The sequence below is a fragment of the Oncorhynchus clarkii genome, chromosome 23 (assembly GCF_045791955.1).
Source record: "Oncorhynchus clarkii lewisi isolate Uvic-CL-2024 chromosome 23, UVic_Ocla_1.0, whole genome shotgun sequence".
Lineage (NCBI taxonomy): Eukaryota > Metazoa > Chordata > Actinopteri > Salmoniformes > Salmonidae > Oncorhynchus > Oncorhynchus clarkii.
Window position 1 is genome coordinate 9,930,468 of NC_092169.1, and position 15,197 is coordinate 9,945,664.

A 15,197-nucleotide genomic window follows, 5' to 3' on the forward strand; every position below is an offset into this window, starting at 1 on the left:
AAACAGAGGGAGGTTTGGAGGTAGAGAGCAGTAGAAAAAGAGGAAAGAGGTGTTTCTAATGAATTCCTCCTTGCTGGGGGGGCAGGTGTCAGCGTCTCATACGCCCCTGTGTGGGTGCTGCTGTCTGATGGCGGGAACCAAGGGACCACAGACAGATCGACACCGCTCCAGTTTGGCTCCTAACGTGCGATATCTAATCACTCACACTGCGAACAGATAGAAGTCAGCCTCCGATATTCCACTCACTCTGTTGCTTCTATCTCCTCTGTCACACTGTAGCTCATGGGAGCTTCATGACACGGCAACAGATAACTTCTTCATAATGCCATTGTCATTGGCTTTGCTTCGTTGTTCACCTGTGTGTGTATGCACGCGCGCACACAGCCAACATCGATTAAAATATTGGATTCTGGTAATGTAGTCCTGGATGAAAACACAAAATTAAATGAAGATCCCAGATGCTTGCTGCTCTGCCAAGCAACCTCCGCTTTGCCAAACAGTAATGTATTTTTCCGGTCTCTCTCTACCTGCAATCAGAAAAGAGAGGACGTCTGTCAGTGGGTCTCAACCTGAGCCTCCGGACCAATGTTTTGCTAGTCCAGAATCTATTGGCCCCGTGTTACTCCATTTTATAGATCTAGAACCATACCCGTCTCCCCCGGAAAAATAGATTTACGGAATTACCTAGAGAAATGCATCAAACCAGGAGAACACATTGACAGGGAAGAATCAGATGTATAGTTTGGGGAATAGTTCAAAACAATTGGTCTCCGTGTTTAAGTTGATCTATTGAGGTAGAGGTACCGTTGAAGTACATTGTGTGTGTTCCAGACACACAGCCAAACCCGTGTCACCAGCTCCCAGTATTATCCCATGCTCTGTGTAGAAGAGTGGCGGTTTCTTTTTCGGGTCCCAGGGACAAAATGATCAGCATGGTATAGCAGCCGTTGTAATAAAACAGGGTTCTGACATCAGTGGCTCAATATGAAATGGACCATGGGAGCTGGGAAAACCAGCATGCCTCTACAATACTGCCCGAGTGCCCTCCTGAAATTCAATTAGGCTCATGTGGCACTCCTGAGTTGCCCTTTTCCCGTCTAAGCCCATGGCGGAGACAGACGGAAATACTGTCCGCAAACATTGGCGAGCTCTACTGCCCTACAAAGGCGAAATGTGGAAACGTCGAATTTGGTCACAAATCTTTTGATCTGTTGTGATGGCCAGGTACATTGTCTGATTTAATGTGGCATTTTGTTTCTTGACACAAAAAGAAGCCAGTCGATCAGAAAACATCATGAAGTACCAGAAATTGCTTTCTGTCAGATTCTGCAGTTACATTTTTTTACCTACTTTGCCTTTGTAGGAAGTATAGCCGTGGCACACGCATACAGTACTATCGTCTCTTTTTTGATGGTGCCCCGAGCTCAGCCTGGTCTCTTTCCGAACTCAGGTGAACCGTGAAAGCGGTGACTCCATAGACATTTATTTTTTGTGGCCGGGGGATTATGTGTGAGATTTCCAAAGTTTCTATGCCCTATTTATAGTCTGAGATGGAGAATAAAAAGCAACCTTGAATAATGCAGCAGGAGATTGTCAGGTGGTATTAGGAACAACAGGTCGGCCGCTGAAATATAGTTCCCAATGTGTGTGAGAGCCGAGGGGTGAGTAGGTTATTAGGGGAGGCGGTGCTGCGGGTGACATCCAAAACCCACCCCTCCAAATCTCAGGAAACAAGTGTTTTCTCTCCTTAGGAGCTTAGCGAGACCGACACCCCTGTCAGGCCACACAGGGATGGAGCTCATTACCACAGGGCTATCCACTGTTGTGTGGCAAGAGTACCACAGTATGAGTCATAATACCCATGAAACCTAGTGGTCCACCATTATTTTTTCCCCCATAGGTGATTTTAGAAACACTTCAAACAAGGGCTGTGTTTCGGCGTACCCTGGCGTGACTTTTCATAACCCTGTAAATCTCTCTTGGACAAGGTGACTTTTCATAACCCTGTAAATCTCTCTTGGACAAGGTGACTTTTCATAACCCTGTAAATCTCTCTTGGACAAGGTGACTTTTCATAACCCTGTAAATCTCTCTTGGACAAGGTGACTTTTCATAACCCTGTAAATCTCTCTTGGACAAGGTGACTTTTCATAACCCTGTAAATCTCTCTTGGACAAGGTGACTTATCAATATATTCGGCTTGATTTAAATAAAATGCTAATGTGGCTATCATGAAGAACTACAAATGCCATGATCTGGACGAGACTGCTGAATGGAGGCAAAGGTAAGAACCTCTGGATTAACTATATAATGTTAGCTACATTTAGGAATTTATTCATTACATTTAGTAATGAATAAATTGGCAAAATGTCATTAAATTGACAAGTCTGTGAACTGTCTCCTGAAAGTTTGTTTTAATTGACACTACCTGGGGCGGCAGGGTAGCCTAGTGGTTAGAGCGTTGGACTAGTAACCGGAAGGTTTAAATCCCCGGGCTGACAAAGTACAAATCTGTCAATTTGTTCTTAACTGACTTGCCTAGTAAAATAAAAATAACAAAGGTAGAGATGTGCAGGAGCTTGCAGGGATTTGTAGTCTTGCATGATGTCTACTTTGATTGATGCTAATTATCATTTTCGAAACTGAGTAAACACAGCCGAATATATATTGATTAAATTAATCTTGTCCGAGAGAGATTTGCATGGTTATCAAAACGCCAGGGTAAGCCTACATGAAACACCTCCAGGGTAAGCCCACATAAAACACAGCCCATATTTTATGTTTTTCTAAAATCCCTTATGGGAAAAATGAAAAACGATTGGAACCATTTCCTTGTTTGACCGCCTGATTTCATGGCTATTACAACACTTCCACTGTGGGGCTGTATGGTCATGAAAATGGGTAAGTTATGGAAACCATTAAGAGAGGAGCGTGTTCTTGTCCTGACCTCTACCAGCCCTGACCAGGTGTATTATACAGTGTGATTGATTCACGGTTCAAGGACCTTCCAGAGCAGATGGAGCTAGCTTCCTTGCGTGTTCATTTTTCATGTAAACAAGAGGAGGATGCATCAGTGGCGGGACCGCGCACACGCACACTGAGAGAGAGCAGCTCGCACACCCTGTCAAGGAAATTAGTCATTGTGTTGAGCACACTCCATTACGGTGCATTATTGATGGGTTTTAACAAGACACCTCTGCCCAGTGGGACCTATCGAGGCTGGGGCGTTGACTCCTCTCCTCTCTCTGTGTAACTTGCAACCCAGCACAGCCTGGTTGAGAATACTGCTTTGTAGTCTAGCTGGAGGAGAGATAAGGCTCCTGTGTTGGGTTTCGTGACTGAGGGACGGGGAGAGAAAGCTTGCCCGGTTTTGGACACACACACGGAGCAGGGAAAGCCAAGATGTGCCACAGCCACCGGGGTTTCCATGGCTACGCTGGGAAGGAAATTGATCATTGCCCTAATCTCCCTCCCATGGCCCAATTCTGTGGCAGCGACTGCTTGCCTCTGCAGATGGGAAGCGTGTCAGTCAAAAGTGACGATGGGGGCTTTTAAAATGTCACTGTTTAGTCACCAGGATCTGTGTGACTGAGTAGGACCTTGTCTTTGGCAACAGGGAGGGATTCTACAAGCGTGCCACTGAGCGTCTCTTCGTCTCTGTCAGGATGACGCGGTGTCCGGGGCGATGATTGACAATGCTGACATGAACACAAACACATCGCTGGACTCGTTGTGTTTATGTCAGCGTAAATAAACCTGAGCTGTCTTTCCATCCAGAGGCCAAGCCATGCCATCTGCCGTGCCGCCTTTGCCCATTTGGGAAAGGAGGCCATCGTTCCCCTCTGCTGTGCCCACCCCCGCCTCAGTCCCAGCTGTAGTCACACACACTCACTCCCTCTCCCAAAGGCGCCGAGGCGTGTGACTGCAACTCCGAACACAACAAATCACTTTGATACTATTGCAACAAAAAATTGTCAATACCGGTACATGAATTACTGCTGGTATATGCTCACCTAGAATGAATGGGGAGGGGGGTTCGAGACTAGGCTTGAGACCACCTCCCTAGCAGTTGACTATGGAGCAGATTTTAGTTCTTCTAATGCTTATATACTGAACAAAAATATATACGTTGTCTGCAGCTGGACGTACTGCCAAATTCTCTAAAATGACGGAGGAGGCTTGTGGTAGAGAAATGAACATTCAATTATCTAGCAACCACTCTGGTGGACATTGTCGTGGTCAGCATGCCAATTGCATGCTCCCACAAAACTTGAGACATCTGTGGCATTGTGTTGTATAACAAAACTTTACATTTTAAAGTGGCCTTTTATTGTCCGCAGCACAAGGTTCATCTGTGTAAATCATCCTGTTTAATCAGCGTCTTGATATGCCACACCTGACAGGTTATCTTGGAAAAGGTGAAATGCTCACTAACAGGGATGTAAACAAATTTGTGCACAACATTTTAGCGAAATAAGCTTTTTGTGCGTATGGAAAGTTTCTGGGATTGTTTTTTCAGCTCATTAAATATGGTACCTACATGTTGCGTTTTATTTTTGTTCAGCATAGATTGTCTTACACATACCTTCTTTGGTACTTTAAATGACGCTGAATATAATACAGCTAATTAGCCATGAAGTCATTGTGGATAGGCGCGTATTAGCAGCAAATTAGCATTTACCTTATCGTATATGCACTCCCAATTTGGTAAGATTTCATTGATTGGAAAGGTGAAAGCAATACGAATCATGCATAGTGTACACCAATCCAGTCACATAAGATCAGTGATCAATGGCAAGTAAGAAATGAAGTGAGGATGCATTTTTAAGGTAACGTTACTTGAATGAAGCCCAGCTAATGACTTACCCCATAATCTTCTGCCTGAAGTAGTGATTTTTACCCCTCCAGAGGTTCCTGTTCTCTACTCGGAATGAACACTGAGAGGGGAGGCTGAAGTTGAGGCTAGACGTGAGTGGGAGTATTTACGATGCTGTAGTCAGTGTAGCAGACCTGAGCTCGCAGGGGAGCAGACCTGGGGCTGAGTGAGCATACAGCAGACGGGATGAAAAAATCAATTTGAATGGCTACAGCATGATTCATACTCACCCTTGACCGCTGTGTGTGTGGAGCACATGGAAACATGCACACGTCTGCCCTCTGGAATAATGAGTGGACGGCAGCTCACCTAAAAGGTCACTTAATTTATCTGGAAATGGAGCACACAATCAACAGACCATGCCAGTGTGTACGTATGGGCATTTGTCTGGTTGTATTGAGTGTCTCTCACATGGATTGGTAATTTGTCAAGACGCCCTGTTCTGATGGGTACACGTGATCCATGTTCAGTGACTCTTGGATATGTACACAAGGCTTTTCATCCATACCGTGATCGATGCGTGTACCGAAGTCACACGTGCACTGCCCTTCCAACACGAAACGCCCCTGGGTACTTAGGCTTTTAGAAACGCTCACCAATTCAAAACGACTATGTTAAATGTAGGTCTCCCACATAACGTCAGGCCTAGATCTGCCTTTCAATATAATATATTAGATGATATTGGATTTTAATCCTCAGTGTTCTACTTTATACACTGGTGACACCAGAACATGATTTGGTTGCACCGATTGTCTTATTATAAAAAATAAATAAATGTATAATGACCTGGCCTGTGTCCCATAATGTGCCTGTGTCCCATACAGAGCCAGCCCCATAATCAGAGATTTTTTTTTTTTTTTTGAAGTTACCATTTAATTCAGGTGTTCACCAGCCAGACTGTTTGGCTAGCTGTTTTTCTTTAGCCTTAAGCGGCATGTGAGTTTCAAGTTTGGGGGGGCTAATTTTCACCATTTTTTAAAAAGCACCTTTTATAATAAAGCGTTCCATGCATCATCGCATTTGCCGACTTGTGTGTAGATTGGATGGTCATAATTTAGGCTAATAATATAACTCCATCACTGTTTGTAAAAGATAAAAAGACTGTTCAATGCATGGCTGAGCGGGTAGTAGAGTAGACCTAGGCTATAGGCAACAGTAGATCAGATGCTCTTCTTGGCCTTGTTATGGACACATTTCATGCAATTCTTCTACACTTTATATGACTGGAGACATCAGAATAATCTTTTTAATACAACAATAATTACAGGGTAGCCTACTCTGCTGACACTGACAGAGCAATAAAAATGACGTCTGATCCATGTACATTAACAGGCCTACGAGAAGGGAAGCCTACAATATGACATTAATCTAACCTGGGGGAGGAAATTAACTTGGGAGTGGCACAATTAATAAAAGTCCCTTGATGGTAGTGACTGCCCATTACTGCTTATCACTTATTTACCATTTATTCACACAACTTTATTTCAGTTGTGTACATTAGATTTGTTTAATTTGATTTAGTTTATTATTTCACTCCAAGTCATCTCTAGAGAGCTGCTGCTTATGCTGTCTGACAAAATCACCTTTTGAGTAATTCTTCAAAGTAAATAAGGCACGTTTGACTGCTAAATACCAACTATCAATCACTAAGATCATGTATTTTCAGGTAGACCTTGCAAAGCAACTGCTCTTATCCCTCTTGATGCCATTCTTCTCTCACACTCTGTCTGCGCAATAACCTGACATAGCATGCGTAAAAGAACCACAGACCAGACCAGTAGGCACCCAATGTATTATGGTCATTGTAGTTAATTACTAAGTTTTCTGCCCTAAACTATGTAGAATATTGGCCTGTTGGAAACTACAACTCCCTACTACATCGCATAGTTGGGGCTTGATTGGATTTATCTATAGAGAAGCAAAAAATCATGGAATTCAAATAATTGAACCAATGTCAATTAGTTGTTTTAAAAACGGAAAAATAACCGACATTACGGTTAATCGCTCAGCACTATTAGATTGTAGACTTACATGGTCAAAGAATATTGATTCCGTTGTAAAGATGGGGAGAGGTCTGTCTGTAATAGAGAGAATCTGCTTTTTTTAACATCACATGCAACCAAACAAGTTCTGCAAGCTCTGGTTTTGTCGCATCTTGGCTATTGCCCAGTTGTATGATCAGGTGTGGAAAAAAGAACCTAGAAAAGCTGCAGCTGGCCCAGAACAGAGCAGCACGTCTGGCCCTCAAATGTACACAGAGGGGCGTATGTCAATAACATGCATGTCAGTCTCCTGGTTCAGAGTAGAGGAGTCAGTTACTGCATCACTGCTGGTTTTTGTAAGAAGTATTGACATGCTGAAAGTACCCAATTGTCTGGGCAAAACATAGCGCAAACATGTATACGTACCCTACAAGACACGCAATCAGGGGTCTCTTCACAGTCCCCAAATCCAGAACAGTGGCTGGGAGAAGCTTTCTTTTCTCATTTTTATTATGTAAAAAAATGTCATATGTAGTGTTCTTAGTTCAAATTTGTGTTGCTGTTCTTGTCCATTAGAACGTGACAAAATACAGAACACTATGTTTTGTGTAGATCCCAGGAAGAATAGCTGCTGGTTCTTCAACAGCTATTGGGGATCTGAATTTTAAAAAATAATGACAGAAATCACTCTGCTTATCACTTCATTTGGCGTAAAATTCTTATACATACCCAGCATCTCAGGATCTGTGCAGACCTAGAGAACTCAGTCAAGGGAGACGTCATAGCACTTCTCCAAAACATTTTCAGTGGAGAGATGGCGCTTCTGTTTAACGCTCCACTTCAAAGCAGCCTGACTGCAGATATTCAACTCCCTTCCCAGTCAGTGAAACGAGCAGTTCTCTTGCTGCTTCCTGCTGCAGAGGAGAACTTTCAGAGGTTATGCTTTTCTTCACAACATCCTGCTTTTTCAGCTTCATAAACTTACCAATTGGGTAGGGAGAAGATGGGGCAAGGTCCTTACTATCCGGGATCCTTGGGACATACCTACCCCATTGAAGTTGTCCTTTTAAAATTGTAAGGGTTAAGGTAGGGGTTAGTGGTGTAGTGTAGGGATCCCGGATAGCACTGACCGTTATGGCACCTGGAGGGGCCTGATTAGAATTTTGCTGATTTTTTTATTTATTTTCACTGCGCTCACCATTTGTCCTTTCCAGTATGAACCATGGGAAATTTTATTCAAAACTTGCTGGCTCTCATTTCACTATTCCATCATCTGGGCCTTAGGACAGCAGTTCAGTAATATTATATTAGGATCAATTGAAGGAAGAACAAATGGAAAATTTGAATTATATTTTCATGATGGTCATTTTCATTATCCAGTGTGTCATGGATGCAACGTCTACATTTCTCAGCATATTTCAAGCATTCTAACTAGGGCCCAGAGATTTTCCTGGTCAGGTTATACAGACAGGAAAAACTCCTAAAAACGAAATGGCTATAAACTAGAGATGAGTTTCAATAATGATGACTGCAGGTGTATGTGTTGCATGTTGTTTCTGAGTCTCATGGCTGTGTTGTAATCCCCAGGTGATTCACAAGCACTTCTACCTGAAGCGGGTGGAAGTCATGGCGCAGTGTGAGGAGTGGATCGCAGACATCCAGCAGTACAGCAGTGACAAGAGAGTGGGCCGCACCATGTCCCATCACGCTGCTGCGTTGAAGGTAAACAAACACTATTCATCTACAGGAGACCTCGCATTGTATCAGAATGTTGTCCTTCTCCACAGAAGTGAATACCCCATCCCCCTTTCACTTATATGTATACACACAGTCCTGGTTAAGGAAGTCTGAATTGGTTGCTCAGGAGGAGAGTGACATCCCAGGTGTTTTATGCATGGTGGACAGGCTTGATTCATGCACTAGCCGGCTTCCCCCTCTTGACAGTCTTGAGGCAGCCAGGGTAGTAACAGATCAGGGACCTGCGTCCTACTTCCCTAAGCTCACTGGCAGCCAGACTCCGTTCCTCTGGCTTTTAATAACCACAATTAATACCCAGTGTAAATAATCTCCCCGACACACTGATAAAAGACAGAGGGGCCGCAGCACAGTGCTGTGGAAGCACTCAGTGCTGTTTTTAAAGCAGGGCTACAGAGGTCTGTGTAGTCCCATTACCTTCATGGTTTTTCCTCTTGCTCCAGAAAACAGGTTCAGGTTCTGAAACGATGGGTTTGTTTTGGTGCACATTTAGTTTTTTTGGTAAAACATTTAAGGTAAAGTACTGGAAGTGGTCATTTTTCATTGGTTTACTGTATGCTCTCGTCACAGAGATACTCTGATTTGGCGCTGAGAAGGCAACTGGAATGGATTCATGTGAGCTCAAGAGTATTTTGGACAAACTTCAAGCTACAATATGTAACTTTTTGGGCGACCTGACAAAATTCACACAGAAATGTGAGTTCTTGATCTGTCATTCTCATTGAAAGCAAGTATAAGAAGCGGTAGATCTGTTCTATGGGCACTACTTCTATGCTTCCTTTTTTAAAGTTTTGTTTTTGTGTCTTTTACTTTAGGCTTTGTACAACAGCTGAAAATACTATATTTTGTTTATAGAAAATATATGTTGCTATGATTTAGATTATACAATGACTCTCTATACTACACTTGCTTGTTTTGTCACAAACTGAAATTAGGCGAACATTTTAGCAACCAGGAAATGGCGAAGTGATTTCTGCATTGTGCATCTTTTTAAATGAAGGGCTTGAAATTTGTATTGGTTTGGAAGAGTATTTAGAGTTCACAGGCCTTGTCATAACTGTGGGGTAGAGTATAAATCAGTTTCCTTGTAAGAGCCCATGTTTGTACTTGCCCCCTCACAGAAAATAGTAGCTCTGAACTGAGCCCTGTGGTGGTAACCCTGTGTCCTCTGTCCCTCTCCCCCATTCAGAGGCACACGGCCCAGCTACGAGAGGAACTGCTGAAGCTGCCCTGCCCCGAGGGCCTGGAGCCTGACGGGGAGGAGTTCTCAGAGAAGAGTGCCGCCCTCATGGTCAAAGAGCTGCCCAATCAGGATGCGGAGAAGCCAAGCGGCAGCCAAGACGCCCCCTGCAGTGAGGGCCTGCTATGAGTCCTGCCCTTCCCTGCACCCCTCCACCCTTAGCCGCGGCTACTCCTCCTCACGACTATTACTATTGTTATTAAATAGACTTTGAAGGCTTCGAAGCACAAGCCACCATTTTGTCAATATTTGTATGTAAGAATCTAATTATGTAATAGCTGAAAAAATAGGACAAAAAACAAGATGAGAATGAAACTGCATACAAACCAACAAAAATAAGACAAAACTCCGAACTATGCTATGCCCTTAAGGAAACAGTTGACAAACAAATTATTTTATTTACCTGTAAAAGTGTAAACTTTTTGTGCTTTTTTTTTTTTCAATTGTGAATTAACCACTGATTGGTATGTTATTAAACTTGTTTATGTATACATAATGACAGAGGGAATCACAGAATATATAAGGGAACTAGCATACCTTTAGAGAATGTTTAATGAATGTTAATTTCAACAAAAAAAATGGACTGTTAGCGCAAGAACAGTTGTAACCAAGAATGTATTGGTCATTCTTTAAGGATACTATTTAAAAGAAAAGAACACATACACTTTCCTGAATTTGAGAAATCTTCTGGTTGCCCATTGATTTCTACAGGATCCTGTAAACTTCAATAAAGGCTGAAATGGACGTTCTTAATTGCTATGTGTATGTAAGATGTGCTTGGGATATGTATGTGAATGCTTCTGCATGTGTATGCGATTGTGTGTGTTCAACAATTCTCATAAGATGCCAAGCTGGCATGTGCCTTTTTATCTACATTGACATCTATACCACCAGATACTTTGAAAGAGTTTATTCACTGATTATTTGACATTTCTACACACATCATTCCACTGTTTGGCTAAAATCCCTTCATGTATTTCAATTTGATTCCAGTAAAAGATAAAGCACTTCCTACTTTACTCCCGGTTCAGTCACATACTCCTTTTGATTCCAGTAAAAGATAAAGCACTTCCTACTTTACTCCCGGTTCAGTCACATACTCCTTTTGATTCCAGTAAAAGATAAAGCACTTCCTACTTTACTCCATCCCGGTTCAGTCACATACTCCTTTTGATTCCAGTAAAAGATAAAGCACTTCATACTTTAATCCCGGTTCAGTCACATACTCCTTTTGATTCCAGTAAAAGATAAAGCACTTCCTACTTTACTCCCGGTTCAGTCACATACTCCTTTTGATTCCAGTAAAAGATAAAGCACTTCATACTTTAATCCCGGTTCAGTCACATACTCCTTTTGATTCCAGTAAAAGATAAAGCACTTCATACTTTAATCCCGGTTCAGTCACATACTCCTTTTGATTACAGTAAAAGATAAAGCACTTCCTACTTTACTCCCAGTTCAGTCACATACTCCTTTTGATTCGAGTAAAAGATAAAGCACTTCCTACTTTACTCCATCCCGGTTCAGTCACATACTCCTTTTGATTCCCGTAAAAGATAAAGCACTTCCTACTTTACTCCCGGTTCAGTCACATACTCCTTTTGATTCCAGTAAAAGATAAAGCACTTCCTACTTTACTCCCGGTTCAGTCACATACTCCTTTTGATTCCAGTAAAAGATAAAGCACTTCCTACTTTACTCCCGGTTCAGTCACATACTCCTTTTGGTAGGACATTAAATGGAGCTTGAAAATGTTTATTGATTGTGCGAATGGTTCTTTCTGCATTTTTGAACAACACTTGGAATCTCTGATCTAATATATATAAAGGAAAACATGGTGCCAATCCACATAGGCGCATGAGCTGCTACTGTACAGTCAGATGAGGCCCAGTGCAGGGAAACAGGCAATCTACTGTATACGAGTAACATGTTTAGATATACTTTTGTCTTTGCTGGTACAGTTTTTGGGTTGCCGATTGTTTCCATTGCTAGTTTGGCCTTCCACAACTGTCAGTCCTCTGAGGGTAGAGCCTTCCTAACCTCCTTACCATACGATAGATGAGCTCATATTCAGTGGTGGAGAAAGTACCCAGTTGTCATACTTGAGTAAAAGTAAAGCTTCATATAAAAAATTACTCAAGTGAAAATCAAGTAAAATACTTCTTGAGTAAAAGTATTTGGTTTTAAATTTGCTACAGTACCAAAATTAAAAGTAAAAATAATTTCAAATTCCTTAACCAGATGGCATGAGTTTCTTGTTTTTTTATTTTTATTTACGGATAGCCAGCGGCACACTCCAACACATCATTTACAAAGGAAGCATTTGTGTTTAGTGGTCCGCCAGATCGGAGGCAGTAGGGATGACCAAGCATGTTCTCTTGATAAGTGTGGGAATTGGAAAATGTTTCTGTCCCGCTAAGCATTTAAAATGTAACAAGTACTTTTGGGTGTCAGGGATAATGTATGGAGTAAAAAGTACATCATTTCTTTAGGAATGTATTGGAGTTAAAGTTGTCAAAAATAAAAATCGTAAAGTACCGATACCCCAAAATACCTACCTAATTAGTACTTTAAAGTATTTTTACTTAAGTACTTTATACCACTGCTTATATTGGCTTTTGCATTTTACTATCAGAACAATGTAATTACCAAAGTCAACATCCAGCTTGATGTAGTGTGAATCATGGCTGGCTGTATGATGTGCTAGGTGTCTCCTAACCAAATATAATTAATACATCTCAACAGTTCTATATGAAGACTGTGCAACATTGAGACTCACTGAGAAGACTCACCTTTTCCTTTCTTGCTATCCCTTTCCCACAATGAACTCTGCCTTTGGGAATGACTGACAAAACTGCTGTACAGCAAGCTTGGATACACGGATTATGGTGTAGGATGAAGGAGAATAGCATGGTGGATGTGCTTCTGTGATTTAGCCCCCCACTATGCAATTTTCATCCTATGCTTTAAACCTCACAGTGAAGTAGAGGGAGAAATGCCTTCTGGAAAATGCATTGTGTAAAGCGCTGTATGGAGAATCTTTCACAACATGGTATGTGACAATCCTATGGGCTACAGAGTACCTACAGCAGGGTTTGAATGAATTGTCGGGAATCAATCCTAATGAAACACCTGAAATGTTGAACGGTGAGTTTGATGCAGTTTGTTTTTGTCTCATTTCTTATTGCAATATATTACCTTTTCCAAAATGTTTTGATAATTTAATTAATGTACAATTGTTTCTAGGGCACTGGTTTTCATTGCACATTTTTCCTTCTAACTTAAACCATCTTTTGTATTTTACCAGTAGATTGTGTTATTCACACAGCCCCTGGTTTGTTATAGGAGATGGTAGCCTCACTCAGCTTTTGGTGGTCTGGTTTGGTATCATTTAACCTTGGCAATGAAACCTTGCTAGCTATCTGCCAGTGTGCACAGACTTGCTTTCAAAGAAAGGTACTCTGTTTTGAAAGAGCCAAGCTCAGCCTTTTCCTGCAGGACTGATGAGGTAATGTTTCATGGCCTCTCCAAAAGTAGAAGAACAAGCTACAATAGGCTTCCAAACAGACATAATTCAGACTGCAACAATGAAAGTCAACATCTCCCTTATCTCCCCAAGCACGAACACACCTTCCTTTGTATACATTTATAGAGCAGTAAAAAACACGGGTGTCTGGGGATTTTTTTTAAACAATTTCTCTTCACACTGCTCTGGCAATCAATGTGAGAATAGTATGCGTGTTGGAGCTTTGGATGTATGGTTTGGTAGCCTGAGCTTCAAACAGCATCTGCGCACTGCAGGTGTCAGCTGTTGTCTTTAACAGCAAATCTTTTGTTTGTTTCCCCTGAAAGAAAGTCTTGAAAATGACCTCTCATCAGTTGAACAGTGGTGTGTCCTTGACAGCTCTTTAAATTGGAAGCATGCCTCTGGAAAGGTAAATCACAGCCCTATTCACCATGGTCTTTCTTCCGTTCCTCAAAGCCACTCCAAAGAGCCTGTGAAGAATTCCATGACACGCTCAAGCACACTTCTCTTAAATGTAATGCACAAATAGGAGGAAAGGGGAGATGGGGAGGGGAAAGGAGAACGAGTGGTGGAGAAAACAAACCTTAGACTAGAGCCTCCCATGCTTTGAGAAAAACAGCCGAGAGCTCTATCAATGCGCCATGCTGGCGCTCTGAATCATTTTGATGTTGTTTTTGTCTCATGTCAAACAGTAGGCTTACTCACTGGCTTTATCTCCAGGAGCAGCATACCGTACTAGAGTCTCACTGGAGTAAACCACTGACAGTGGAGAAGAAAAGGTCAGCCAGCCATGGGATCATTTTCATTAAGAGTCCATGTGACTTAATGCCCTGCTCAAGGAAATATTTTGTGAGAAGCTCTGCACAAGTAAAGGCTATGACTGTAGTAGTCCTTTCATGATAATTGTTCATTAGTGGTGATGTTGTGGGGTCATGTTCATCACTACATCACGACTGTTCTCATCCCATGAAAGAGCAAACAATAAATGTAGGGTAATCAACCTATTTCAAGTACAATCCCTCCTCTTGCTCCCATTTGTGGCACAGTCCTACAGGTTTTGGTGGGGATAGACAGTGCCTCACCTGCATGCTTCTAGTGAATTCCTGTAACTCATATGTCTCTCCCTAAACGTTCCTTCTGCGCACAAACACACACAAACACTAACTCCCTCTGGGAGCCACTTAGCATGATCAAGATAAATCACCCATCTGATTTTTATAAAGAGGAGAACCTTCCAATTCCCCCCAGGATCCTACAGAAAGATGACAGATTGGCTGAAAGGTATTAAGTCAAATGCTCAAAGCGTTATGATACGACACAACCCATGTAGTCACCTGAGTCATTATGCTGTAAAACAAAAATTAATTCAAAAAAATATATATATATTCATTACCATTGGTCTTCCAACCACTCAACCTTGAAACAAAACAGATATAGAGATGCCAGTTTCAGCTAGGGACAGTTCCTTCCATATACATTATATCATTTTTGGTTTGACCAGTGATTATCTGGCATCTGTGCTCTACTCAATAGAAAATAAGATTACATTTCACTAACACATTTACACTAGCCAGATCGCAGACAAAAAGGGAAAATAGCCATGGCCCATGTGCAAAGTGCACAAGTGACTGCTATGCGAGTTAATATAGCTAGTATTGATGGTTTAACGAGAGATCAGCTGGCGATAATCTGGTGGCTATCGATGGTTGCAATAGGCCCCAAAGTTTTAGATTGAGTTTTTAGGGTACTTTTAGGGCTGGTTTCCCAGACATTGATTTAGCCTAGTCAAATCAAACCGTATTGGTCACATACACATGG

At 41.9% G+C, this 15,197-nt stretch overlaps 1 protein-coding gene across 18 annotated transcripts in view; it reads left to right on the forward strand.

Annotated features, from left to right (window-relative positions):
- The window catches only part of LOC139381137 (dual E2 ubiquitin-conjugating enzyme/E3 ubiquitin-protein ligase BIRC6-like), a 141,314-nt gene extending 130,708 nt beyond the window's left edge, over positions 1-10,606 (forward strand). For all 18 annotated transcript variants that reach the window (XM_071124458.1, XM_071124463.1, XM_071124468.1 and 15 more), the window contains 2 exons: positions 8,446-8,580; positions 9,803-10,606. In XM_071124458.1, the coding sequence (XP_070980559.1) occupies positions 8,446-8,580; positions 9,803-9,982 (315 nt within the window). In that variant the 3' untranslated portion in view covers positions 9,983-10,606. The remainder of the gene's footprint in view (positions 1-8,445; positions 8,581-9,802) is intronic.
- Positions 10,607-15,197: the final 4,591 nt, after the last annotated feature.